Raw genomic sequence first — 27,453 nt, 5'->3', positions numbered from 1 at the left:
CCAAACAAGAAAATGTTTTAATTGTGAAACTAAGGGAGGATGGGGCGGCCCCAGGGGGCGGAGCCTGATTCTCCAGCTGTGGCTCCGCCCAGGTGGGCCCCCCCAGGGCTGGGGCATCGGTCCCCGGGTGGGGGCGATGCTCCCCCCGAGTGTTACAAAATGACAATATAAATAGACGTCTAGAAAAGAGGAGGCTGTCCGGGTGCAGTAGTCATTTTCTGCAGAGGCTGGGGGTGGGGTGGGGTGGGGTATCCCGACTTCTGTTTCCCCAGCCAGCTACAGAAAAGGGGGTGCGGGGCTGAGGGAAAAGGCCACTCTTCAGACATTCATGATTGACCCCCACCATGGCTCAGGGGGAGAGGGGACTGTACGGCAGGCAGGGTCTCTGACACCGCGTGCAGGTTGGAGAACCGCCCGAGACAGCGCGCGCCACATGCGGGCGGGAGCGCGCACGCGGGAACGGGAGTGCGTGCTCACATGCGAGTCCGGGCACAGGCGCGGGGCCGTCAGCACACACACGCCTCTTTCTTCTGTAGTGTTTGTGCACCCCTCAAAACAGCGGCCCCCGCTGCATATTTCCAGTGATGGGGGGGGCACCAGCCTTTCCGGAGACAGGAAAGCAGGGGTCCGGCCGGGCCCGAGGCCACGCTGGCTCCGGGTGCCACACCTGCTCCCGAGTCCCTGTGTGCTTCCAAGTCACAAGACCCAAACCCGAGTTCAGTAGTAGGGTGCCGCACACCCTCCACCCCCTGCCCGGGGGCCGTGTCACACAGGGTGTCCCCGCGCGGCCGGGGCTCTTTGGCTGAGGGCGGGGCACCGGGCTCATCGGGTGCGGTTCTGGCGCATGAGGGGCACGATGCTGGCGGGAGGGCCCGCCTTGGCCAGGAACGGATGCTTGAGCAGCTCTGCCGCTGTGGCCCGCTGCGCCGGGTCGCGCACCAGCAGGCGATCCAGGAAGCCCTTCAGCGACGGTGACACCTGTGGACAAAAGGTGTGAGGCCGCCTAGTCCCTGCGTCCTAGACACTACCATGGCCCGAGGCAGGGGGCACGGCGAGCTCGCCCCACTCCGTGCCACCCCCCAACTCCCATGGGGAGTTTGTCACCTTGTGCAGGTTCTTCAGCCGGGGGGGCAGGTTGTCCCGAATCATTTTCATGGCTTTTAGGGGTGGCTCGTTGAAGTAGGGGGGCTCCCCGTCCACCATCTCGATCACCATCACCCCCAGAGACCAGATATCCACCTGGTGGGGGAGGGGCTGGATGAGAAGTGCGGGCGCGGCCAGGGAGGAATCCTCTGACTGACCTCACCCTGCACCCCGACTCCTCTCCCAGGGCAACCTCTGGAGGGTGCCTGCCCCTCCCTCATCCCGTGCCCCTGGTGGGTATTCTCTGGGATCCCTCCCTGCCTCAGACTATCCAGTGCTCAGGGTGGGCCCATGAGGCCGGTGCCCAATGGCACAGCTAGGACACGCGGTAAGCGTGAGATGCAGGGTCTTCTCTGCTCGCAGGGAAGCGCGTGGCCTGCAGCCGGCACCTCACACCTGCTCTATCCAAGGCGCATCCCCGCTCTGCCAACTTTCCTACAGGTCTGTCACACCACGGTGTCCTGTAGTCCCTCAGAACGTCCCTGTAGCCTCCCCTGCAGTGGGACTCACCCCCTCTCCACTGAGGCGCCCCAAGATGCTTCCCTGGGCCCCTTCCTTGGCCAAGTCCTGCTGCCCGGCTGTGAAGGGGCCTCAGGAACACGCATGCCCCCACACAGAGGTCGCAGGGCTGGGTGGGAGTGTGGCCACCAGGCGGTTCTGTGGAGCAAAGCTGGCACACAGAGCCCTTTCCAAACACTACCTGCAGCCTGCCAGTGTGGCCTCTGCTCCAGCTGTGGCCACTGCTGTTGGCATTCTGTGCTGTGCTGAGCACTGGGCCGGCTGGGATCCAGCAAGCAATGATGACCGACTGCAGAATGACCCATCCCTACTCCCCATCCCTCAGCACCGCCCAGGTACGCTGTTCCCCTACTGGGATCCCTGAGCTCCCTTCACTCAGCTGCTAACAGAAGGGCACTCAGCCCCGGGGCCCCGACTCACCTCTGGCCCATAGGGCAGGCGGGAGATGAGCTCGGGGGCCATCCAGTAGGGCGTGCCAACCAGGGACTTCCTGCGGGGCACCTCCTTGCTCACCTGGGCGCAGAATCCAAAGTCCGACAGCTTCACCTGGGACAGGGCGCAGGGTTAAAGGGGCCGCGGCCAGGAAAGTGCTGAGTAGGCAGCGGGTAGCCCCCTGGACACTAGGCCACCAGCTACAGGGGCCCCGGGCAAGTCCACTCCCCAGGAACACTGCTCAGGAGCCACCTGCCAGGGATGTGGGGTCAAAGGCTCCCTGCGTGCCCGGAAGAATCACAGCCCAGAGGACAGGTGAGGGGACACAGCCACAGCCCTCGGCCCTCAGATCCAAGCACCACACCTTCTGAGGACTGCGGTCCTCCCCAGACTCTTGGGCGATCCCTGCAGCATGTCACCCCAGGAAAACTGTATGAAACCCCCTGCTCCCAGGTGCCTCGTAAAACATCTGTCCCGTGGTCCGGGGGCAATGGCGGAGACTCCGGTAAAACTAAAATGAACCCTCTGCCTTCTGCTTGCTGATTCGGCTTAAGTGACCCAGGGTGGGCAAATCAACAAGACGTTGAGGAGCTGGCCCTGATACCCCACCTCGCAAAAACAAAACAAAACAAAACTGGGGTCTACTGCTGGGGTGCAGCCTGCAGCTCCTGTGGAACCCCTGACTCGGAGATGCAGGGCGAGGGTCCACAGCCCACCCTGGTGCTCAGTGGGGAATGGTGGCTGACCAACCCACTGTATTCTCCCATCCTTGGGCCCGTGGTCAACAACAGTCCCCTGTGTTCTGCTGATGGCACGAGGGCGCCCTCCTGTAGGAGCGTCATCACCAAACAGAGCCCCCCGGGCTGTGTGAACAGAGCCCCCAAGAACGTGGTCCCTCAGTGCTTGGCAGGTGCCCCAGGCTTGCACACAGGCAGGGGGTTGCAGAGCCTGGGGGGGTTGGGGGGGGCAGGGCCTCACCCGCCCGTCATGCGTGAGCAGGATGGAGTCACTCTTGATGTCGCGGTGGATGACCCCCTGCGCGTGCAGCACTGACAGGGCCTGCAGCACAGCCAAGCACACGGCGGCAATCTGCTCCTCGTTCATCCTGCAGCGGGGAACGGGGAGGGTGGGGGCTGCAATCGGAGGGGCCCCGGGTGCAGAAAGGGTCAGGCACCACCCCATGCAGTCCCGGGAGGGGCGCCATATACGGGCCGTACCTGGTGTGGGTCACGATGTCCGTGAGGGCGCCCCCCTCCAGGAACTCCATCACCACCCAGAGCTCGTCGCCCACCAGGTAGCTGTTGTACATCTCCACCACGTTCTCGTGCTGGTAGTCCCGCATGATCACCACCTGGGGGACACAGCTCAGCCTGTCAGCCACGGGGAACCCCCCGCCCCCCACTCAGCCAAGTCTGACGGGTGGGTAAGGGCCAAAGCAGGGCAGGGGACCCAGGGAGGCCTGGGGGGTATTCCCCAGGATGGAGGTGCGGCATCCTTCGTGGAATATGGGGGGCAGCTGTGTAGAGGGCCACAGCTGAGGGGGGCATCGAGTGCACCCACACTGCAGGGGTCAGAAGTGGGGCTGGCCTGCTGGATGGAAAGAGCCTCTGGTCAGTCTGTGGGGGTCTCCCAAACCCGGGAACAGGACAGGGCCCAGCAGAAGACAATGGAGCTTCCCAGAGCAGGAAGAAGTAGCAGGCTGGGGGTCTGAGAGGGGTGCAACAGATTCTGGGGGCTGCAATGGAGGTTGAGAAGGGAACCGGGGGAGGGGGCCTGGAAGAAGCAGGAGTCTGTCGGGGGGATGCAGTGATGATTCGGGGGTGCAGTGGGCGTACCTCGTTGAAGAGCAGCTCCCGCCGCTGCTGCTTGCGCAGGTCCATCTTCTTGACGGCCACCAGGCGGCCAGAGCTGCGCACGGTGGCGATGCACACGATGCCCGTGGAGCCCTCCCCAATCTTGATGAAGTTGTCCAGGTAGGAGCGGGGGTCCCCAGGGTCCACCACCAGCTGCAGGGCAGCCCGGAACTGCTCGTGGGACACTCTCTGGGGCTCCCGCTGCGGGGAGCGGGGGCCCGGGGGGCCCGGGGGGCCGGGGGCTGGTGGGCCAGCTGTGGGGGAGAGGGTGCGGGCCGTGGGGGCCAGCTGGGGCTCAGAGGCATGGGGGCCCAGCACGCCGGGGCTCGGGGGGCCGTGGGCTCGGGTGGGAGGCCGGGAGGAGGAAGACTGGGGGACAGCCAGGCTCCCTGGGGAAGGCCCGTTGGGGGCCGTGTGGTGAGGCTCCCCCTGAAACAGAAGAGAGAGGCACTGTGATCAGGGGCTGAACCAGCGCTGTTGTGCTCAGGACGGGACAACACAGGTGGGCGAGATGGAGTCGATGGACACAGGGGTGGGAGACACGGGTAGGGGGCCTCCTGAGGTGGGGCACAATTACCTGGGTGCCCCGGGATGGGTGGTCCGTATCAGCCCTCGGGTAAGTGTTAAAGGGTCGGCCAGCTGCTGCCTTTGTGCCGCTGGCCAGACCGGCAGGCTGGGGGGCGCCGACGTCGGGCCCAGAGAGGGGGCGTTTGTCCCGGGAGGACTCCTGGGGGCCCCCTGTGCCCTCCCGGGAAGCCTTGGTCCTCTTCTCGTGCCCTGCTCGCCGCCGCTCCCCGCTACCGCCACCCCCATCACTGCGTCCGGGGACCCGGCCATGGCCGCCCCTCTCTGGGCCCACTCTGGCCACGGCGGGGGGCTCCGCAGGCACCCCATTCTCCTGGCGCGCGTGGGCGGGCGGTGGGGGGCTGTCTCTCCGCAGGGAGTTGGAGCGTGTCACCGACATGTGGTCGAACTCGCCGAGCAGCAGCGTGAGGGCCCCATCCTTGGCGCCTTTGCTGCCTCGCACGATGGTCTGGGCCGGCCACGGCGGGGCGGGGGCCAGGCGGGGAGGAGGGACACAGGATGCGGGTCCGACACACCACGACGAGACGTCACAGCACGCCACGACACACACAGAGACAAGACAGACGAATGGAGAAATGCCACGGGTGACGATACGGTTGGGGGTGCCCCCAAGGCCAGGGCCCCCGAATCCTCCTCGCCGTGGGGCAGACAAGAGGAGGCAGAGGCCGGGGCACTGCTGGGCACAGGCACCCGGCAGGCAGCCAGCACGCCGAGCCCCCTGGGAAGCCTGGGGGATGCCTGAGGAGTGGCAGAGAGGGAGGGGGAGCATGTGGCCCAGGGCCTTGCCCCCCCACAGCCACCTTGACCCAGCAAAGGTGCCTGTGCCCTGGGCAGAGTCAGCTCCCCGGAGATCCTGCCACCCAGCTGGGGTACCTCCAAAGGCCCCCACCTGGGGCCCTACTCAGTGGGCAGCTCAGCGCCACCCCTGGCAGTGCCAGCCCCTAGCACCGCCATCCTTTTCCCCACAGCTCTTGAAACCAGCTGTCTTTGCTGAACCCTCCTGGGCTCCCTCCTGCTCTTGCCACCCACCTGGCACAGGCCTGGTGCTCAGCAGGGGTCACCCTCCCCTCCCCCAGGTGCATTGCAGGTGCAGCAAACGGGACCCCGGCACCCCGAGTAGGCACTGGCAGCTGGATGGGCACTGGGAAGATACCTCAGTCTCAGGCAACAAACGCAGCCATGAACACTCGGACCCAGCACAGTGCAAGCTGGGGAGGGGGCATTGTGTGCATGTGCAGGTAAGGGGCCCCTCTTCGTGGGGACCCAGGCCCGGAAAGACTCACAGCCGGCAGGTGGAGCAGGTCCCAGACAAAGGCAACACGACCAGCACCCCACTCCCGTCAGGGACCCCGACTGTCAGCTGTGGGCCCGCTGGTGCTGAGCCCGCTGCCCAGCCTGCCCATCCCCACCTCTGGGTGCAGGCCCGGAGCTGCCCATCCAGGCCCAGCTCAAACCCCTACTTGCTGCTCTGCTCACACCCCAGGTACTCCCCAGGGGGTCTCCACGCTCCTCTTTCTCCCCAGCCGTAGTCCAACTCAGGGCCTGGTATCCGGGGTGCCCCTCTTGCCTCCTGCCCAGCGCCCATCCTCATTAGATGGCGGGAGGGGGAGGCTGCAGGGCTCTACCTTGGGGGCCCCGGGCCGGATGGAGGTGATGCAGGCGGGGTCGACAAGGGGCTTGGGCCTGCGCGCCGACTCCTCGATGAGGCTCTGCCACTGGCGGGGCAGCCCTGTGAACTTCTGCTCATGCTGGTCGAAGCCCGTGTGCACGCGGTGCTCGAAGTTGGACGGCGCCGAGATCTCCACCCGCTTCTTCTTCTTCCCGAACATGGCGGCGGCCTCGTGGGTGCCTGCGCTGTCAGTGGGGACGGGCTCCAGGACCCATTTCTTCCTGCTGCCCTCCCGATGGCTGCAGGGATGCCATGAATACCTGAGTCAGTTGCCCCACTCCTGGCTCGGGGTCTCCTGGGGTCCCGCTCACACCCCCTCACCCCTCAGGCTTTTGTGTGGCTCCAGGCCTCAGAGCCCTGGGTCACCCCTTCCCTCAGCACCCAGGTCACACCAGGGTCGCCCACCAAGCCTGCTGTGCACTGGGTGTCCACACCCCCAAACCGGGTATCGGGGGCTGCTATCAGAGTGCCCCCGCGCCCAGCCCTGCACTTCCGGCCTGGCAGTGGGTACAGGCACAGGCCTGTGTGTAGGGCTGTGGTGGGCCCAGAGAAGAGAACCCATTAGCCACTCCACGGGGGCGACTAAGGAGCCCCCAGGCCATTCTCTCTGCCCTTCCTCAGTGACGGCCCCTCTCTGGGAGCCCACAGACTCCCGAGGGCCGTGTAGGAAGTCCCCTGGGGCATGGCGAGGGCCCACGCACCTGTGTGGATGCTGGCGGTGCTAGCAGGGCCTGTGAGCAGGCGGCGTTTCCTTGAGGAGCTTCGGGTTCCTCATCTGGGAGAGGAAGAGAGGTGATTTGTCACCCGCCTGTCACCAGTCCATCACCCGCAGACACCCCCTCCTCCCAGCCCCATCTGTGCCCTCTCTGCCTGGCAGCTGGGGACGCCAGATATACTCCACAGTGGAGACAGGAAGTCGCCACCCAGGGAATAACTCAATCCTGGGTGCCAGGCTGTGCTGCTGACCTCTGACCTTTGGGAGATGTCCTCCCCAATGGGCAGAGAGGGAGGCAGCAAGCAACGAGAGTGCAGGCCGGCCAAGGGGAGCAGGTCAGCTGAGCCCGTGACTCCCCTAGTCCTGTGCTCGCGGGGAGGAGCCGGGGACAGGCCTTCCTGGGGAACCGGTTTGGCGGCAGGAGCCCAGTGGGAGGCTGTGGGGGACCCAGCAGCCAACCTGTCTCAACGGGTCCTGGCCGCAGGGGCCCAGAGCCAGGTCTGCCCATGGCCAGGACTCCCCCAGCTCAGTCTGGCTTCCTGACCTGCTGGGGGGAGGGGCCGGGGGCCCTGGCTGCTGCAGGACAGGGGAGGGGCAGGGAGTGGGGGAGACGGGCAACCTCACCCTCCTGCCTCTCTCTTCAATCCCCTAACAGTGTCCGGCACCAGCCCACCCCCAACACTCAGTCCCCGCCACCTGCCATCACCTCCTAGTTCCCAGGTGACCCCCATTGCTCCCACCCCCACCCCCAACAGCCTAGAGGGCACCATCAGCACCTCCACTAACAGGAGCTGCCACTTGTCCCCTTAGTAAAGCCAGGAAGTGGGGGGCTCAGGCCAGGCAGGAGCAGGGGCGGCCAAGGTGGGGGAGGAGCGCCCGGATATCTGCTGGCCCAGCCCCACTTCCCCTGGGCAGGGCACGCGGGCAGGACAAACGGAGGAACTGAGCGTGTTTACAGCAGCGCACCCCGCCCTGGGCAGCTCCTGGGCCTGCTCCTGCTCCACAACCCTGGGGGGTGCCAGGGGGCGGGGAGAGAAGCTGCTCTATGAAGAAAGGGACTGGCAGGGCCCAGGGAGAAGAGGGTGTGGGGACCCTGTATGAGCCGGGAACTTGGGGAATCCAGGTCTGCGGCCAGGTGCTGCAGGGCCTCTGGTGCTGGCGAAAGGGCGCGCACGTGCGCGAGTGTGTTTGTGTGTATGGGGGGTTGTCATGGGGCTCATGGGGAGACTGGACCCTGCTTCCCCTCTGCTGAAGCAGGTGAGGCTGGCATGGCTGCTCCTGGGATGAGAGCAGGGGTTCCTGAGAACTGGACCCCTGGGGAGGGAGGGAACCCAGGAAGTGCAGACACCTGGGACACAGGAGGACACAGCCGTGGCCCACTAGGGACTTGCCCTAAGGTTCCTGAACCCTGGCAGCTCACCCCAGCCTGAGGGGGACCCACCAGATCCCCCTGCCTGCACACAGTTATGCATCCGAAACAGGGGGTAGGGTTCGAGGCCCACGTTTTGCATAAGGTCAACATCACAGAGTCGCCTGGGGCAGAGACATCCCCTGAGCACTGCCAGCCAGAAGCAGCCCCAGGGCACTGCCAGTGTGTACCCCAAGCTCCCAAATACGCCAAACAACAGACACAAACCCTGAATGGCACTGTGCTGAGCCTGCCCCAGAAAGGACGCTTCACTGGAGGTGGGGGGACGACGCAGGGCGGATGGTCCTTTGGACCCACATCTCCATCCCTTGGGGGAAGGAGCCCCACAGTCTGGGCAGGACAGCCTGGCCCAGGGTGGCAGGACAGTGCCAAGGGCCTGCTCAGTCTCACGTGCAGATGGGGGGAAACTGAGGCTCCTGCAGGAAGCCCTTCCACAGTTCTCCCTCACATGCCCCCTTGGGATGTGGGACGGAGGCCTGGTCCCACACGGCCCCTGTCAGCAGGTAGCTGGAAGGACCCTGAGCAGGGGATGGAAGGTGACCCCAGAACTGCCCCGCTGCACCCCAGATCCCAACCTCCTCTCTCATCATTAAAGAGGCAGACTTTTGAGGACAGGTGGGTCTCCCCATAGGGACTCTAAGGGACACAGTCTCAGGAAAGTTCTAGACAAGGGAGGTATGGCTTCTGGCCAAGGCTTATGGCTCGAGCAGGCAGAAGCAGGTTTAGGGTGCGGGGATCCTGGCCAGATCTCAAGGCCTTGAGTTGTTGAGAGGCATGCCCACTATCCACCTGATGCCCAGAAGTTTGGGGGTGCTGGGTGGCAAAGTCCTCTTCCATCCTGCGGCCCAGACTAGGAAACCGAGGCCCAGAGACGAGCCACATGCCAGGACCCATGAAGGGCAACAATGCACCCACATGACCCAGGGTCTGTCTGCACCCCTCAGCCCCGTGAACCCCAATGCAAGCCAAGGCACTGGTTCCCAAAGCAATCCAGACTGTGATGGGGCAAAGCGTGCCACTGCAGAATGCTGGGTGATGGGGCCCGGGCACTCCCTGGCATTCAGACCACACTCACACAGACCACACTCACAGCCCCCCACTCAAGCCACTCACACACACTTACACACACATCCACTCAGACTGCATTCACACACACACATACATACTCAAACCACTCACACACTTACACACCCCCTCAAACCACTCACACACACACATCCACTCAGACTGCACTCACACACACCTCCACTCAAACCACTCACACACACCCATTCAAACCACTCACACCCCCACTCAAACCACTCATACACACATCCACTCAGACTGCACTCACACTTACACACACACTCCCACTCAAACTACTCACACACACACCGACTGTACTCACACACACATCAAACCACTCACACACTTACACATTCCCCCCCACTCAAACCACTCACACACACATCCACTCAGACTGCACTCACACACACCCCCAAACCACTCACACACACACACACACACACACACTCAGACTGCACTCACACTCTCTCTCACACACACACACACACTCAGACTGCACTCACACTCTCTCTCTCTCTCTCACACACACACACACACATACTCAGATCACACACATACGCTTACAGACCACACTCACACACAGATCGTATAAACATATAAACTATCATACGCACTCACACATACACACTCAGGTCGCAAACACTCTCACACTCACGTGTACATGGAGCCAGGACACTGGGACAGGGCCCAGGAAAAGCCTCTGAGAGATGAGGACACAAAGTGGGGGGCACTAACCCAGCCAGCCACACCCCCAGGAACCTGCAGGTGGTCCCACAGCACCCGGAGTCTGGGCAGGCTCCTGAGCCCTGGGGCAGGGGATGGTCCGGGGGTCCACAGCTGGGGTGGAAGAAGCTGCCACTGTAAAGACGCCCAGGTGCAGGGATTCCCGAGAGAACCCTGCATAAACACCAGGGACACTGGGCACAGCATCACCAGTATGTCACAGACAGGGACACCCCCAAAGCCGGGACGCAGACACAGGCACCCCCTGGCCAGTCAGCAACCCTCCCCACCACAAACGACCCCCCCTGCACACCAGCCCCGGGCACCCTGGTATGGACAGACGCCAGGGCCCTGTGCGGGGACAGGTGGCGGCCAGCAACACCTGCCTCCAGCCCAGACCCGCCCCGCCCTCCCTGCCACCCACACTCGCTGTGCTGGGGGCCCCCCAATCCCCACCTGCTGCTCACCTCCACCATTCTGCGTGGGCGGGGGGGTGAAGGGGCAGCCAGTGGGCGTCGGGGGCTCCCTTGTCGAGGCAGGCGTCTGAGCTCGGTGCCCCGCCGCCCTGGCAGCCCCTGGCAGTGGGCGGTGCCAGCCAGCCCTGCCCTGGCAAGACCATGGCTCCAGCCCAGAGGGCGGGCGGGACGGAGGAGGCGGGGCCCTGTGCTGCGTGGGGCGGGGGGATGAGCAGAGACACCCCACACAGCTCTGCTCCACAGCAGGAGGTAGGGGAGTGGGATGGCTGCAGGAAACCCTGTGACCCTCTTCCCCACCAGCACCCATTGACGTGCCGGGGGAAGGGGAGAGGGGAAGCTCACTGCACCACCAGGACAAGCCTGACCTCACCTGGGGGCCTTCACCATGGAGGAAACTGAGGCCTGAGGCACCCAGCGGGGAGGGCAGGAGTTCAGCGCCCACAAAGACCCCTTGTCCTGGCTTGGAGTACCCCCTCCCCCGGCTCAGAGGCCTCGTCTTCCAGCCCCTTCCTGTGAGCTCCAGGGAGGCAGCCCCCATGGGGGCCCAGTAAGCAGGGAGGGTTCCCGGGGCTGCTCCCACCACGGCCACCGCCCACCCCAATGTCCTCCTCCCGGGAAAGACAAGGAGGAGGCACAGACTGCCTCACTCCTGCTGGCCAGGAAGGACAAGGGTCTCCCCGGAGGGACCCCAGAAGTCCTGGACACAAGCACCCCTCCCCCCTGGGGTGGAGCACCTGTCGGGCAGCCGGACAGGAGCCAAGTGGGACGAGTTCCCCGAAGCTCCCCAGACCGGACAGGCCGGTTTGGCGGTGGGGGAGACAGCGCGGCTGAAAAAGGCTGGTGGAGAGGGCCGCCTCCACCACCAAGTGTCCGGGGGTCTCCTCTCAAAAGCCACCGAGGGGCCTAGGTAGACCCCCGGCATGTGGAGGCTCTAGGTTTGATCCCCAGAACCCAGCCCCCCACCCCCGCACTGTCACGTGGCCCCAAAATCATAACCAAAGCAATCCTGATTTGTGGGCGCAGGAGAGGCGGGTTCCAGACACCCCAGCCGGGCACCAGCTCTGCTGCTTCATTACTGATTTATTCCCACACTCCCAGTACACACCCCAAAATAGAAACCGGGGAGTCCACAGAAGACTCGTCCCTCAGCGCCTCCAGCTGGAATAGCCCATGGCAGCGGGGCTCTGTGGCCCTTCCCGCCCTCCCTTCCACAAGACACGCGGCCCCAAGGCCCGTGGCGCCAAAGGGCAGCTGGGGACAGGGTGGGTGCCCTGCAGCCCCCCCCCAAGCACTCCAGGCGTGTCCACACGCCTGCCCATTTCCCTACAGCCGGGGTGCATACGCCCACATGGGCACAGGCTTGGGAGCTTGTGGGGAGAGCTGGGCCGGCTGCACAGCCACGACAGACAAATGCTCCTCTGAGAGTTACAGACTCAGTGAACCAGGCTCTTGCTGGGGGCAGAGACAGCAGAAGTGACCCCGGTCCTTGATACCTTCCACTGGTGATGAGAGGGGCCACGAGGGTCTGGCCCTGATGGGTGGGGCTTCACGCACATTACAGGAAGCCAGATGGCCACCTTACATCCGTCTCTCAAGCCCAGACAGTGCCAGAGTGATAGCACAGTGGGGAGGGTCAATCCTTAGCACCCCATACGGTCGGTCCCCTGAGCCCTGCCAGGAGTGATCCCTAAGCACAGAGCCAGGAGTAAGACATAAGCACTGCTGGGTGTGGCCCCAAAATCAAGAATAAAAGGAATGTTGTAGACCTCTGAAAACTACCAGGTCAGAGAAACACAACAGTGGGGAAGGTGCTTGCCTGCCTTGTACATGGCAGCCCTGGGTTCCCTCCCCACTCCCCATACACAGTCTTCCGAACATTGCCAGTAGTAAGCCCTGAGCACCACCGGATTTGGTGCCAGTACCACCCCCCTGCCAAAATAAAAAAAGAGAACCCCAAAACCTGCCAGCTATGCCAAAGACGACATAATGACAAGCCACAGACTGGGAGACAATATTTACAAACCACCCATCTGACAAAAGACGTGGATTGGCAAGAGACAAAAGATGCTCAGAACACGGGCCGGAGACCCCCTCCATCCCATCAGCCACCGGGCAGCAGACATGGGGAGAGGCGCTCATCCGAGGGGCACAGATGGCAGGGGAGCCCGGAGCCACGCTCCACATCACTGGCCAGAGGAGTGCCACCGCACGCCCGTGAGGCTGGCAACAAGGAGACCAGGAAGGACACTGGAGGCTGGGAGGACACGGAACGGTGGGGAGGAAGGGGGGAAGTGTGGGGGAGGGGGCAAGGGCTTGGCCTGCTATGGCACGCAGCAATGGCCCTCCTGAGCGGGAGTCCCAGAGAAACCGGGTTCAGGTGCTGGAGGATGGCACTTTCATCATACAACAGTGGCAAACGAGAACAGGCCCGGATGACCTTCAGCAGGGGACAGCTGAGCGGTGGGACACCCACACGGAACATGATTCAGTGATGAAAAGGAATGAAGGACTGAGACAGCGAGTCCCGGATGGCTCGCCCTAGGACTCAGCAAAGCGGAAGGTGGCAGCGCAAACAGTGAGGCGGGATGCTCTTGAAAAGCCAGAACCATAAAAACAGGGAGGGGATCGGCGAGCAGCTGCAGGGGCCGAGGGCTGCTTTGAGGGGGTGCAGTTATAAAAAGGCACCAGATGGGGCCCAAGGGCTGGTACAGCAGGGAGGGCTTTTGCCTTGCACGTAACCAACCTGAGTTCAATCCCCGACATCCCATATGGTCCTCTGAGCACTGCCGGGAGTGATCTCTGAGAACAGAGCCAGTGATAACCACCCCTGCCCAAAAACAACAACAAAAAAGGAACCAGAGGAACTGGAGAGATACAGCTGGTAGGGTGCTTGCCTTGCACCTGGTGATCCAGGTTCAATCCCCAGCACCCCATAAGGTCCCCAAGCCTGCCAGGATTGATCCCTCAGCACAGTCAGGAGTAAGATCTGGGCACCACTGGCTGTGGCCCAAGTATAAAAAAATATATCTATTTTTAAAAGGCACCAAGGCCTGCAGACTTGTGTGTGGCATGTTCCTGGGGCAGTGCCCCACCCCTGTGTGACCTCCAGGCCTGTGTGAGCAGTGGCAGTACATGGAGTGGGGAGTACATGCAAGAACGCTACACGAAGAATGTCCCAGGGAGCACCGAGGGTCACGTGTGACCCTCACCCCCAGTGTCAGCACAGGGAAGGAAAGGGGGAAATAAAAATAAAAAGGGGCCAAAGGGCACGGCAGGGGTCCTGGGGATGGGACTCGCTGTGCCCTGATCCCATCAAAGCTACTGGCCTGGCTGTGGTCTTGGACTCATCGGCAGGATGTCACCACTGGGGACATCAGGGAAAGGGTCCGGGCCTCCCCCCTGGAATTCTACTTACAACTGCAACCCATCTACAGTGATGCCAAAATTAAAGATCTGAATACCTTATCCAAAATCCCAGGCCCCTTCCCACCTCTCAGCCTTGAATTGCCCGTCCCTGTCCTTGGACGCCCTCCTACACACTCAATCCAGTCCCTCTCTCAGAACTCAGCTCAGACACCTCCTCCTCCAGGAAGTATCCTCTGATTTCCTGGGCTGCAGCCAGGGCTCGCTAACGGTCAGCTGTGACACTATGGTGCCCCATAGTGGCCCCAGTTTATACGGGTTGTCTCAGTGTCGCTCTGTGTCCAGAGCTGGAGGTCACCGACATTGGCAGCCAGCATGGGGCTGGGCTCAGAGGAGGGGCCCAGGATCTACCAAATGAGCACCTGAGGGCAGCAATGACGAGTAAACTGACCCTGATATGCACCGGGCACCAGGCCTCTCGGTGCCACTCTCCCGAGTGTTTACATGGGAGATTTTATTTGACCCACTGACAAATGGGGAAACTGCGACTAACAAAGGGGTCACAGTCACCATGAGCTCAGGGCCACTCAGAGAGGTGGCAGAGTCGGGGGCAGATGGGGTCCAGAGCCCCTGAGAGAGGCTTGCAGGCCGGCGGAGGCCAGCAGAGGACACAGAGGGGGCGGGAAGAGGAGAGCCTAGCCATACCCGCAGCCCCAAACACGCACAGGACAGTCAGCGTGGGCAGGCTCTGGGGCTATCAGGGACCCCACCGTGAATTTGGCCAGGGAAAGCCTCCAGGCTGCCCAGGGTACCTTCGGCAGCTCCGCGGGCAGGGCTGTTATCACAGCTCCTAGGGAGACCAGGAACCTCTGACCCATGCAGGGATGCCCCTCGCCCCCCAGGGAAACCTCCAGAGCCAAGTTCGGAGAACAAGTGGCAGCCAGTGCCAGCAACCTGTTACACTGGCAGCGTTAACTCCCAGGAGCTTAATGGATCGTGCTGAGGGATGAGAGGGGGCAGGAGGGCACTCAGCAGGCAGCAGGCTCACAGATGACCGGGGGATTCTGTCTCTCAGATGCCTGAGAGCGCTTCCGGGATTGGGGGGGGAGATCCGGCAGCTCCGGGGGGAACCCACTGGTGCAAGTCAGAGGACTAGCTCCCGGCTGAGAACAAGGGCTGGAGTCACTGCTGCTGTAAAGAACATAGAAGGGGACGGACCTGGGGGCACTGGTGGGGGGGTCCCCAGCCAGGATAGTGGAGACCCCCATTCAAGACCTGGTGCACTTTTCTCCCTAGGTGGCATTTTGGGGTCCAGGTGGGTATGGGCAGTTCTGATCCTGGACACCCTCACTCCGTCTGTCCCTGTCCTGCTCTTGGTGTTCCTGCAACAAGGGTGATGGGAGGGAGCCCTGCGCAAGAAAGACGAAGGTGCAGAGCTGCCACCTCACCTGATGCACCGCCCCCAGGTCCCTTCCTGGGATTCATTTTCCCCAGGAGGGCGTAGCTCTGCCCCTTAGGCCCATCTATGTACCTGGTGTCACGTAGGGCAAAAAGGGCCCTAGCAAGGACACAGAGGGCGGGCACTGGCCAGGCACACGGCCAGCCCAGGTGCTTTCCCCAGCACCCCATATAGTTTCCGAGCCCCTCCAGGAGTGATTCCTGAGTGCAGAGACAGGAGTAAGCGTGAGCACAGTCTGGTGTGCCCTTCCATAAACAAAAAGAGATGCCGAAGGAAGTGTAAGAAGCCCAGGTCTAGTGCTTTCTTGTCTGTGTCTTTCTCGCCTGGTTCTCTAGCTCTTTAGTCCTGCCCACCCAGGTTCATCCCATTTCGCTATGACAGTGTTGCTACGGCAGCACATCAGTGCCCGCCGCTGGGCTCAGCCTCGCCCTCCCCGTGGGCCTTCAGTTCTGTGGTCACACCTTAGGGTTCTGTGCTCATGGGACATCCCTTGTCTCTTCCTTCGCCTGGTCTGTGTTTGCGTGCACGTCTGCCAAAATTTCCTGCCGAAAGTTGCCGTGACTTGGAAGACCAAGAGCTATTTCCACCTCTGTCCGCAGGTGTGAGGAGCTTGGAATCCTCGGCATGAGTTTTCTTTCTCTGCTTTGGGTCGGGCTGCTGTGTCGCCCGATCCCTCCGTGTGCTTCTGGTAAGCCGGGACTCGGCTCCAGGACCATGGTTAGTTTCTCTCTTTCCGTGTGTGTGTGTGTGTGTGTGTGTGTGTGTGTGTGTGTGTGTGTGTGTGTGTGTGTGTGTGTGTGTGTGTGTGTGTGTGTGTGTGTTGGGTACCTTAAAGATACATTTAATTGGGCCAGAACAGGGAATACAGGGATTTTAATTCACCCACTATATACACCCAGGCACAGCCAGGAATAAGCCCTGAGTACTGCTAGGTGCTACCCCCAAATATATAAATTTGTCTAAATATATAAATAAATATATAAATGTCTAAATATATGTCTAAATATATAATATATAAATATATGTCTAAATATATGTCTAAATATAAATGTCTAAATATATAAATGTCTAAATATATAAATAAAGACATTTAATTAGGATTAAAGGAAAAGTTTGCAGATTGTGAAGGCATCTTCAGAGGCTCCTCTCTAAGTCAGGGTGAGACCCAGATGAGAAGGGGCGAGGGCCAGGAGGTTTTGGGCAGAGGGATCCCCACCCTCGTCAGAATCATTCAATCATTCTGCTTTGGGAGCCAGAATGATAGCACAGCAGGGAGGGTGCTTTGCCAACTGGTGTTTGATCCCTAGCCTCCAATATGGTTGCCCGCCTCCTGCCCCAACAGTCCAACCAGGAAAGATTCCAGAACACAGAGGCAGTAGCAAGCCCTGAGCATAACCAGGTCACACTGCCGTGCTTGAGCAGGCATCAGCAACATCTCCAATGTGAGACTTGTTACTGTTTTTGTCATATCGAATATGCCATGGGTAGCTTGCCAGGCTCTGCCGTGCGGGTGGGATATTCTTGGAGGAATCAAACCTGGGTCTGCCGCGTGCAAGGCAAACGTCCTGCCCGCTGTGCTATCGCTCCAGCACCACCAGGCGTGGCCCAAAGACCAACCACAAAAAGAAATGTTCTGCTTTGGGCCCTGCGCTCCACCCCTGCTCCACCCTCAGCCCCGCCTAGTGCTGGATTGAGGGTCAGGATCTGCCCTTGGCAGGAGGCACCCCCGGGAGCCGTGCTCCGCCCGCTCATCCTCCCTGGCATGGCAGGCTGTGGTCAGGCCCAGGAGACTAACCACAGGGACGGGGTGTGGCGCCTGAGCTGGGGCTCTGCCTTCCAGTGAGAATCTCCAGCACCTGAGTGCCGCTCCCCACCTTCCCCCACCTCCAGGCAGGCCCCAGCCCGGGCCTCTGTGCAGGGCCAGTCCTCCGTTGGGAGGTCTCCTTCCTTAGCCCCATGTCCCCCTATCCCTGGTTCCTGCTTTCTTGGAGCATCAGCCGTGAGAAGCAGGACCCCGACTCTTCACTGCGGGTCCTTGCAGCCATGGGGGGCGGAGTGGGGGCTGCAAGAGCATGCAGGGCCTGGGTCCACTCATGTGGACCTACTCACCCCCCAGCCCTCAACATGAGCCGCTGACGATGAGCCACACAAGGGGAACGGGAGCAGCTGATCCTAGAGGAACCTCCAGGACAGACGGATGGGACGGAAGCGGAGCAGCCTGGGAGCAGAGCTCAGCTCTTATCTGGATTCCCAATTAAACAAGCCAGTGAGAAGGGGGGGTGGGGGGGGTTGGCCCTGCTTCCTGGGAGGAAATGTAGGAGTTGGGGAGCTTTTGTTTTCCTGCCGCCAGATTGCCCGGTACTGTCCAATTTTTAAGACTCCTCCTCTCTTGCAAGATGAAAATCGGAAGCGTTTATGATAAAAACAAATCAAGCTTGGCAACCTGTGAAGAACATTGTGGCGGTGGGGGCAGGTGACAAGCCTGATGGAGACTGAGGTGAGTAAGTGGGGACAGGGTGGGGACAGGGAGGTGACAGGGTGCTCCGAGGTCGTGACATCATCCTTTTCCTGACACAAAAGTGCTCCACGTTTTATAAGGGAAATGTGACCTGATAAGGAGTTGGCCTGGCCACGGTCCCTCACCCCAACACAGAACAACCCCCAATGCTGCTTCCTGCCCTCTTGGGAAACATAGCAACATCACGCCAAGTTCCACCCTCCACACTGGGATGCAGGGCCAGGCCCGTGGTGGCCGAGGAAGCATGTCCCGGTTCCACAGGAGTGAGCAGGAGAAGCAGGACAATTTTTTCCCTCCTCTCTCTCATTCCACCAGCTCACACCACAGCAGCCCGGAATGTGAACTGACAACAGGCCCCTCAGATCTGGGGCCACATGCCCTACCACACCCTGGACAGTGACATCAGCACCATCCTGCCCCTGTCCTGCGTCTGGACAAACTATCTCCTGCCTGTGGTCCAGGGGCTCTGAGCAGGGTGGTAGGGGGTGGGGAAGGAGATGACAGGGACAGCGACAGGCACCCCTCGGGCCTCAGCCGCCTCGGCCACTCTGACACACTCAGACAGTATGCCCATGGGGGATGCGGCCCTGCATCCCAAGTCACAAGCTTACAAAAGTGTGTATGGGGTGCAGGGTGAGGGGGGGAGGTTGTGAGCGTCCCTGAAGCTGTGACACTCGCCCGGTTCACCCAGCTCACTCCTTATCAGTCCCCTCAGATAGAGGGATGGATGGATGGACTCACACAGACGACAGACAGACACAAAGAGCTAGCTGACTGGGGTTCAAAGGGTCTGGGCCCAGCAGGAAGTGATCTGGGGGGAAGGGCAGCAGAAGAGTGACAGGCCTCATCCCCACTCGTCCTGGCCAGGGGTCTGGGGAAGAAAGAATTTGCGGAACGAAGCCAGGCCTGGCACAGTCAGCTCCGCCCGCCCCCAAGACGCCGAGTCCTCCCCTGACCCCTCTGTGGGCCTCCCCATTGCACAAGCCTCCCTCCCTGAACACCTACCACCTTCAGCCCCAGTCCCAAACCCCAGCTCGTCTCAGCCCACATCCCATATGCAGGATGGCAGGCTCCCTGTCTCAATGCAATGAGCAGAGAGACCCCCGGGACGAAGCAGTAAGGACCCAGGGCGCTAAAACCTGCTGGGCCAGGAGGGGAGCGCCTGGGAAGGCGCTGGAACAGGACGGATCCCGGTCCCAGTGAGGCCAGTGGGGGGGACAGAGTAGAGCTGAGGCCTGGCCCCTCCCTGCCACGCCGCCACTGTGAGGAGACCCCAGCAGAGTGGCTCCCCGCATCCCTGAGCCGCTCCCCGATAATTAAACCATGAGCTGATTAGTCAAGGAAAACCTTTAATTAGCCCTTGAAATCGGTCAGGAAAATTACAACCTCCGCTAGGAGTGCCCTGACTGCCCTCTGCCAGGGCCCAGGGCAGTGCCAGGAGGGGGTGCACTGTGGGGAGAATCTCATTCTGCAAGGCCCAACAAAGGGCAGGGCGGGCTGCAAAAAGCCAAAGGCCCATGGGGACCGAGGTGCAAGGGGGAGGATTTGCTCTCCCTGCCATCAAGATTAATTAGAAAGGGTAGACATCAGAGACTCGAGCGATAGTACAGTGGGCAGGGCACTTGCCGTGCACGCAGCCAACCCAGGTTCAATCCCAGAATCCTATATGGTGTCCCGAGCACTGTCAGGTGTGGCCCTCCCCCCCAAAAAAGTGCAAAAAATCAGGCCACATGGTACTGATGTGGGAAAGGCAACTAGAGAGAGGGAGAGCCCCCCGCAAACAGACCCACTAATGAAAGGAGTGAGGGGCAGGAGAGATAGTACAGTAGGTAGGGTGCTGACCTTGCATGCAGCTGACCGGGGTTTGATTTTCGCATCCCAAATGGACAAAAAAAAGCACCTCCAAGAGTAACTGAGTATAGAGTTAGAAGGAACCCCTGAGCATCACTATGACTAGAAAAAAAACCAAACAATTGGGGCTGGAGCAATAGTATTAGCGGGTAGGGCATTTGCCTTGCATGCAGCCGACCCAGGTTCGATTCCCAGTATCCCATATGGTCCCCTGAGCACCATGAGGAGTGGGAAGAAGGGAGTCAGAGGAGGAGTTTGTGTCTCAGTGAATGGGAACATGGGAGACTGGAAGGCAGGGCTACCTCACACCCCAGGGAACACATGTGCACAAGAGACTGCCGAAGACTGGACAGCACGGGGCTGAGGTACTGCTCACATGCAGCAGGTCCCGGGTCTGGCCACAGTCACTGGCACCGTGGATCCCCCGAGAGCACTGCCAGGTGTGGCTTCTAAGTCCAAAACGGAAAAGGCAGCCTATAAAGTAGAAGAGGGCAGCGCCACGTCGTAAAGACAAAGCTGCCCATCTCGAGTCTAGGATTCACCCCAAGACATCAGGAGGATGGGGCTGGAGCGATAGCACAGCGGGTAGGGCATTTGCCTTGCATGCGGCCATCCCGGGTTCGAGTCCCAGCATCCCATATGGTCCCCTGAGCACCGCCAGGAGTAATTCCTGAGTGCAGAGCCAGTAGTAACCCCTGTGCCTTGCCGGGTGTGACCCAAAAAGCCAAAAAAAAAAAAAAAGAAAAAGAAAAAAAAAAAGACATCAGAAGGAAATGAGGGTCAGTCAGCGAGAGGAGCAGCAGACAGGAGCAGCGCAGGCCCTGCCGGGCCACCAGAGCAGCAGCAGTGAGCCCGCCCACCCGTCCCAGAGTCTCAGCCACCTCCAGGGGTTCCAGGACTAAGGGGTAGGGAGGAGGGAGGAAGAGGGGAGCCTGAGTACCTAAGAATCCCGGCCCGTGGCCATGCCACTTCTCCCGCCGTAGAGCAAGGGAGCGCGGTGCTACAAAGGTGAAGGGTCCCAGAGTCAGGTTCGCACCAGTCCGGGCGCTGGCCGCAGTGACCCTGCAACCATGGCAGCAGGGGCCCAACAACAGCCAGGGCCCCGCATTGCCGAGGGGCAGAAAGACGCCAAGAACCGCCTCTGTGGCCGCCCCTGCTTCGCCCAGCGGCATTTCCTCCAGCTCACCTGGCTCCCGCCCCACCAGCTTCAAGGCCACACTCCCTGAGGAAGCTGCCACTACAGGCAGGCCCAGGACAGGCCGGGGACAAAGGGAGGGCACCCCCCTCCACACACACCCCTGCAGGGAGAGTGACAGGTGGCCACAGCAGAGGTGTGGGTGTGGGGAGGAGGGGTGAGGCATGGAAAAGGGGCCGCATGAACAAAAGCAGACTCTAGCCTGGAATGTTCCAGGCCCAGGGCACCAGGCGGGAGAGGGGTGCAGGCGGGAAGGAAGGGCTGGGTCCCGGCAGGGCAGGGGGTGCGGACCCCGGGAGGAAGCTGCCCCATGGTCCAGCTGGGGATGAGGGTAGCTGGGGGTAAGGAGACCAGCCTGACTGAGAGACACAGTGGAGGCGGGCCACGGGGCAAGGAAGGGGGGCGGGGAGCAGGGGAGAAACAGGCGGAGGCCTCCGACACATCACTGGGAGCTCGGCCCCAGGTTGGTCCCCTGACCCAGCACTGCCAGGGAGCAGACAGGAAGGGGGTGCCTCATGGACAAGGCAACTCCCGGAGGCAACTTTGTTTTTTATTTGGGAGCCACACCCAAATAAAGCTCGGGGATGAGTCCTGGCTCCTGCTCAGAAATCGCTCCTGGAGGGCTCAGGGGACCACAAAGGCTTCCGGGGAGTAAAACTAGATCGACCACGTGCAAGGCAAGGGCCCTCCCAGGAGGTGACGTTAAAGGTAGAGAGAGAGCAACTTTGAGGCCAACTGCCAGTGCGGCCGAGGGGACAACACCCCCAGCAGCTGTCACACCGCAGGGTGGGGACAGACGCACAGGGCTGAGGTGGAGCACTGCTGCGAACAGACTGCGGCCAGCCCCTCTGTGGGGCCCCCAGAGCAGACTATCTCTAGGTCAGACACGCACCCCGGGAAAGGCAGGGCACACTGCAGTCACTACCGTGGTCACCACCAGAAGGGCGAGGAGACTGGGGTGGTAGCTTGGCAGCAGAGTGCTGGCCTTGCCTGGGTTCCATTCCTGGCACACACACACCCTCCCAAAAAAGGGGAGGCTGATGGGGGTTTTGGGGTGCTGTGTTCTCCAGCTTCATCTAGGTGGTGGTGGTGGGGTTTGCTCACCTGATAATCTGGCAAAGTCACCCATGAGCGGCACATCCCGGAACCTGGAGGGGCTGGGAGGGGCTGGCGGAGCTGACAGACTCCCCTCCTCAGCCAGATGCCCAGGGAGGCCGAGGGAGGGGGTGGGGGAGGGGGCCCCAGGGGTAGGGACAGTCCTCTGCAATGTCCTACTTTCCCTGTGCCTGGCGGGCAGGGAGGGGAGTGGCCGAAACCAGCAAACCTCACACAAAGCCCTTTATCAGGAGGCCGCAGGGCTGGGCCAGGCTGCCCGCAGGGCCCTGGAGAGAGGCTCTGGAGGGGCACAGCCCCAGGCAGCTACTGCCAGCCTGGCACCTCAGAACCAAGCTCTGCTGTGGCCTGCTGAGAGGAGGCACAATCTGGGGGGCGGGGGCGAGGGGGGGAGAGGGGTCTAATCCCTAGGCTGCTCTGGGCTGTCCTGGCCCTGCAGGGGATCATGAGTGCAATTTCCTCATTGTCCTGGTCACCACGGAGGCTCAGAGCAGTGTGACCAAGGCAGCCCGGGAGCCTCCATGCCAAAGCCTGCCCGAGAGGAAGACAAGGACACCAACAGCCAGGGGCCACCCAGCTCATGGTGACACCTGGCCCCAGAGTCCGGGTCAGACTGGCTGAGGGCCCCAACCCGCGCCGCAAGGCCTGCACCTGCCAGCCGACAGTGGAGGGGCTTGCCAGACCTCCATCCCCCGCCCCCACCCCGCAGGAGGCACAGAAAGCTGCAGCCCCATTTCCTGCACATTCAAATCCAAAGCACTCAAGGCCCACTGTGCCCCCACTGTGCCGTTCTCAGGGACAAAGAGCAAAGATAAAGCCCCCACCCCACACACACACCAGGGCAGGTCGTCTGGCACCATCAAATCTGGGGCGGTGGGCGAAGGTGGCAGGTGCACACCTGTCTGGCGGAGCCCAGAAGGGTCTGGCAGCAGCCCTGAGCCGGGAAGGGGTCAGTCTCCATGAAACCCAGCTAGTCGGGCGGGTGTGGGGAGCGGGCGGACTGAGCTGGGGGACATGGAGAGGGGGTAGACTGTCCTCCCTTCCGGCCTACAGCTTGCCACAGGGCAAGCACATCCACAGGAGGAACAAGAGAGCGACGACCCCCAGGGGTTGTGGCCCAGACCCAGCAGCCCTACACTGCCCACCCTCACCCCACTGAGTGGGGGAGGAAGGGAGGCCCAGGGCCGCCAGCAAGAGGGTCAGGCTGGGCTGCAGGGGGTCACTCCACCCGGGAGTCAGGGGCCCCAGGAGACGGCCACAGTGTGCAAGTGATTTTCGTGGCATTAGCCAGAGCAGGCTCCCGGGGACCTGGGGCCTTGGCCACAGGCCGCTGGCTACGGGCCCACCCCAGCCCCGGATGGGAGGCCGGCGGGAAGGGCCCGGCTCCCTGGCCGTGACTTGGAAGGAGACGGCTTCCTGCTGGCGGCCTCTGCGGCCGCCCCGCTGGGCAATGGGAGAAACAGCTGCTGGGGACACCCGGGCCGGCGTCTGGCCAGGAAGTGGCTCGCTGTGAGCCAGCAGGACGAAGAGGAGGCGGTGGATATCCAAAGGAAAAGGGGTTCGAGGGTGGGGGGCTCCAACTGGGAGGGACCTAGAGTCCAGGGCAAGAACCACCTGGACAGGGATGGCCCAGTGTTGTTCAGAGGGCTGAACGAACGGAGCCGGGGCCCCTCTGGCCCAATGTCTGCAGCCTCTCAGCATCCCCATCTCGCACCGTGGGGGGGGACCAGCAGAGTCCGGGAGACTGCACACTCTCTTGGTTTCCACCAGCCTTGCAGCCTGCCTAAGAGGCGCCCCGCCTCCACCACCAGCGTCTGTCCCCTACCTGGCAACACTGAGCAACCTGTGGACAGGGGAAGCAGTTCTCCTTCCGTGCCTGCCAGTGCCCACAGAGAAAGGACCGAAACCAGCAAACCTCACACAAAGATCAACCTCGGCCCTGCTCAGGTTGATTTGTGCTCCCCTCCTTCCTGAGTTCACCACTCCCAGCCCCTAGACCTCAGGGCCTTTGCACCTCCTTCTTCCCTGCCTATTCTTGGTCCCATCTCCAGAAAGCACTCACCTTCCCCTGCTCCCCTCCACTCCACCCTGTGGGGAGGCAACAGCTCTGATTCTCTCCTGGACCAGCCCAGCCCTGGACCCCCTGAGGTCACACAGTACAGTCAAGGGCAGGAAGACTCCGGGCATTCCCTTTGCAGCCCGGGTTCCTGAACATGCCCCTCCAGGAGGGGAGGGTCAGAGTTGTGGACAGGCCGTAGGGGTCCTAGAGGGCAGAGGTCAAAGCCCTCCCCAGCCTCTCTCAAGACCAGCCCGGGGGCAGGGGTCATGCAGCTCCAGCGAAAGCAGCTTGTCTTGCACGTGGCTGAACCAAGTTACCAAGTTCAATCCTCAGCACCTCAGTACTGATCCCTGAGGACCAGGTTTGTTCCAAAAATGACGAGGGAGGAAAGCCTCTGGCTCCCCAAGACTGAGGAAATCAATCATTTCCACAAGGAATTCTGGCACAACCACTTGGGTGAGGGCCTTTGGGTGGCCTGGGGTGGCCCAGCGGGCCAGTCCCCGCTGAGTGTCATGCCCGGGAGCTGAGGGAACACGGCTGGAAGGACAGACTGCTGCCGTGCTGTGCTCAAATCCTGACGGGAAACCAGCCCTGTGGCCACGGGAACCGCCGGGGAGGCACTGCACTAAAGGGCACCTGGGCAGCAGGGCTGACCTTGGGCACTGGTCCGGAGGGCAAGAGCCACACCATGGACTTGGCTGTTCCCGTGCTGTGGTCATGGTCGCATCCTGCCACCAGCATCTTGGGACCCGGGCCACAGAATTTGTGAGGGTCTCCAGGAGACCGCAGGAAGCCAGGATCAGGGCGGCTGGAGCTCTCAGGCGAGAACATTCCCAGGGAGCGAGACCCACAGGGGCACTGGACACAGGCACGTGCTCGGTCTCCAGTGACACCAGCCAGGCACGGCCGCAGGGGTGGGTTCTCAACGATGGAGTGTCAGAATCAAATCTGGCAGAGTGGTCGCTGGCCACGGCCAGCGCTGGCGAGTGACTACCTCATTAGCTGGGGAGAGGGTTTTCTCCCCTGCAAAGGCCCCACCCACCAAATCTGCAGCCCAGAGGCTTGGCCAGCTGGCACCAGAGCTTTCACGGAGCCTCAGCCATGTGCCCCCCCAAGGACCCACAGTTAGGAGCCCCCCCCCACCTGCCACAGGGGCCCAGTACCTTTGGTGTGCCAGACAGACTGCAGCCTCAGCCTCGTCACAGCGCCATGAGGTAGAAATAGAGGCTCACAAAGGCCAGCCACTTGCCAGTTGTCACAGGGCCTGAGACAGGGGCCCAGGCACCCTGGTTCAGCACTTGTGCCCTGTGTCACCTCACTCGCTGCTGCATGGTCCCTGGGCAGCACCAACGGCACCACTCAGGCGGGCACGGGAGGGCTCTCACACTAACCGTTCCCCAACCGGATGCCCACCACCTTCCACGCGCCATCTTTCCCCATCCTGAATCTTCAGGTGACCCTTCTGAAACCTGGCCTGGACCCCACCCCCACCCCCCACCCCTAATCAGAAACTAAGTCCACCCTCTCTCCTGGCTCCTGGCCAGGGACCTCCCCTCACCCACCACAAGGAAATCACGGGATCACCGCAGGTGGCTGATTCCAGGCAGGTGCCAGAAGCTGGGCGTTGTCCCAGGGTCCGTGCCCAACGATCGCCAGTGACTGAGCCCCCTTCAAAGGCCAGGCAGGCTGTGTGCCGGGTGGGGATTCCCGGCAAAAAGTTCCTGAGAAACTCCTATCCACGTGGCGCCCAAATTCCAATGGAGAGGCAGCCCACCACCAGGCTGGGGCAGGCAGGAGAAAACGCAGAGGCAGCGGGGGTGGGAGGGAGGGGCAGGGGAGGGTGGGGAGCAGGATTCCAGGCAGGGGCCATAGGAAGGTCACAGCTGGGGGGATGGGGGCAGGGAGGGCACCTGGAGGTGAGGGGGCTCAGTAACTGGGACCCCAGCAACCTCACCTGGACTCCAGCTCTCCCCCACAACCCCCCTCCCCACGGGAGCCCCTCCTCCCAGATCCTGCCCTCCCAAGGAGTCCGGACAAACGGACAATCGGTCCTGCCCAGGGAGTGGCCGGCCAGCCAGGCTGGGCTTCCAGGAACAGCGGCTGGCAAGGAGGGGGCAGGAGCGCGGAACCGGCTCGGCCCGGGCTGCCTTTCCGTGTGTCCCCAGAGTGGGTGAATCGGGCCCCTTCAAGATTGAGGTGAAGGCACGGCCCCATGCACCTGGCTGACCACACAGAGGTGACCCCAGGGGGGTGGAGGGCAGGGTCCGAGTGCGGAAGGGGGGGTGGGGGCTGAAAGCCAGACCCACTTAAGACCACTGGGCAGTTTCACAGCACGAACCCGCAGGTCACAGCGTGGGGGCAGCTAAGGAGGACTGGGTGCGCTTTATAGGGGTCCGCCGGTCTCTGCACTGGGGAGGAAGCAAGCACCCCTCTCCCCGCTCCCCCCCCATGTCCACTTCGGAACCCTGTCCAGCAGGGTCCCACTGGGGCTTTCATCTGAGCCCTGGTTTGGGGGGCCACACCCCGCAGTGCTCCGGGAGGTACTCCCCCGGGGTGCTGGGAGGGCCCTGCGGGGTCGGGGTTCGAACCTAAAACTCTCTCTCCGTGACCCGGCTTTAATGTTTAACCCTCGGGAACGGCCTCACACGCAGCCTCAGGTCTCACCTTTGCCCCCGTCGGCCACGCCCACGTTGGATCCCATAAAATTTGCCCCCCCCCAACGTCCAACCTCCCCCACTCATCTGCTCCCCGGCTGGGGGGGGTCTCACCCCAGAGCTGTGACCCCGGCCTCACGTGGGCACCCCCTCCCCTCATCTGGTTCACCAGAAACCCCCTTTTCTGGCACTCCCGAGACCCCCGAAATGCGCCCCCACTTCGAACTTGGAACTTTGCGCTCCCCTTCACCACGCCCCCTTCGCAAGTGCGACCTCTGACCTTCCCCCGCCTCGCCCTCCCCCTCAGTCCGGAACCCCACCCCCACCCCGCGCACCTCCGACCCGACCCGACCCTCCGCGAATGAACTTTGACCTCTGCGGCCCCGCCCCCTCGCCCCTCCGACGACACCCCCCCACCACCACTGCCCACCGCCCGGCGCACCCCGACCCCTCGGGACAGACCGCTCAGCCTACCGGCTCGGCGCCGCAGTCGCTCGCGGCCTGACTGCCCGGCTCGGAACGCGGCCTTCCGTGCCGCCCTCAGCCCCCTCGCGCCGCCGCCAGCGCGGCCAGTGCCACCGCCATGTTGAATCCCCAACGAACATCCGGGGCTTTCGCCCCCTCGCCGCCCG

At 62.2% G+C, this 27,453-nt stretch overlaps 1 protein-coding gene across 4 annotated transcripts; it reads right to left on the bottom strand.

Annotated features, from left to right (window-relative positions):
- PAK4 (p21 (RAC1) activated kinase 4) lies at positions 1-27,453 on the bottom strand. 4 transcript variants are annotated; one of them, XM_055146272.1, is made up of 10 exons: positions 27,296-27,453; positions 6,903-6,976; positions 6,158-6,386; positions 4,525-4,980; positions 3,930-4,376; positions 3,312-3,445; positions 3,073-3,199; positions 2,083-2,208; positions 1,105-1,239; positions 1-978 (listed from the first exon to the last, which is right to left on the bottom strand). In XM_055146272.1, exons 3-10 carry the CDS (start codon positions 6,359-6,361, stop codon positions 823-825), a joined length of 1,785 nt encoding a protein of 594 aa, XP_055002247.1. In that variant the 5' UTR covers positions 6,362-6,386; positions 6,903-6,976; positions 27,296-27,453; the 3' UTR covers positions 1-822. The 4 variants fall into 4 exon arrangements, with proteins under 4 accessions (XP_055002247.1, XP_055002248.1, XP_055002246.1 ...); XM_055146273.1 differs by having other exon boundaries at positions 6,158-6,381; XM_055146271.1 differs by having other exon boundaries at positions 6,158-6,440; positions 27,296-27,452.

The sequence above is a fragment of the Sorex araneus genome, chromosome 8 (assembly GCF_027595985.1).
Source record: "Sorex araneus isolate mSorAra2 chromosome 8, mSorAra2.pri, whole genome shotgun sequence".
NCBI classification, from domain to species: domain Eukaryota; kingdom Metazoa; phylum Chordata; class Mammalia; order Eulipotyphla; family Soricidae; genus Sorex; species Sorex araneus.
Note: the sequence above shows the minus strand (reverse complement) of the source record. Positions and strands in the feature narration are given on the sequence as shown.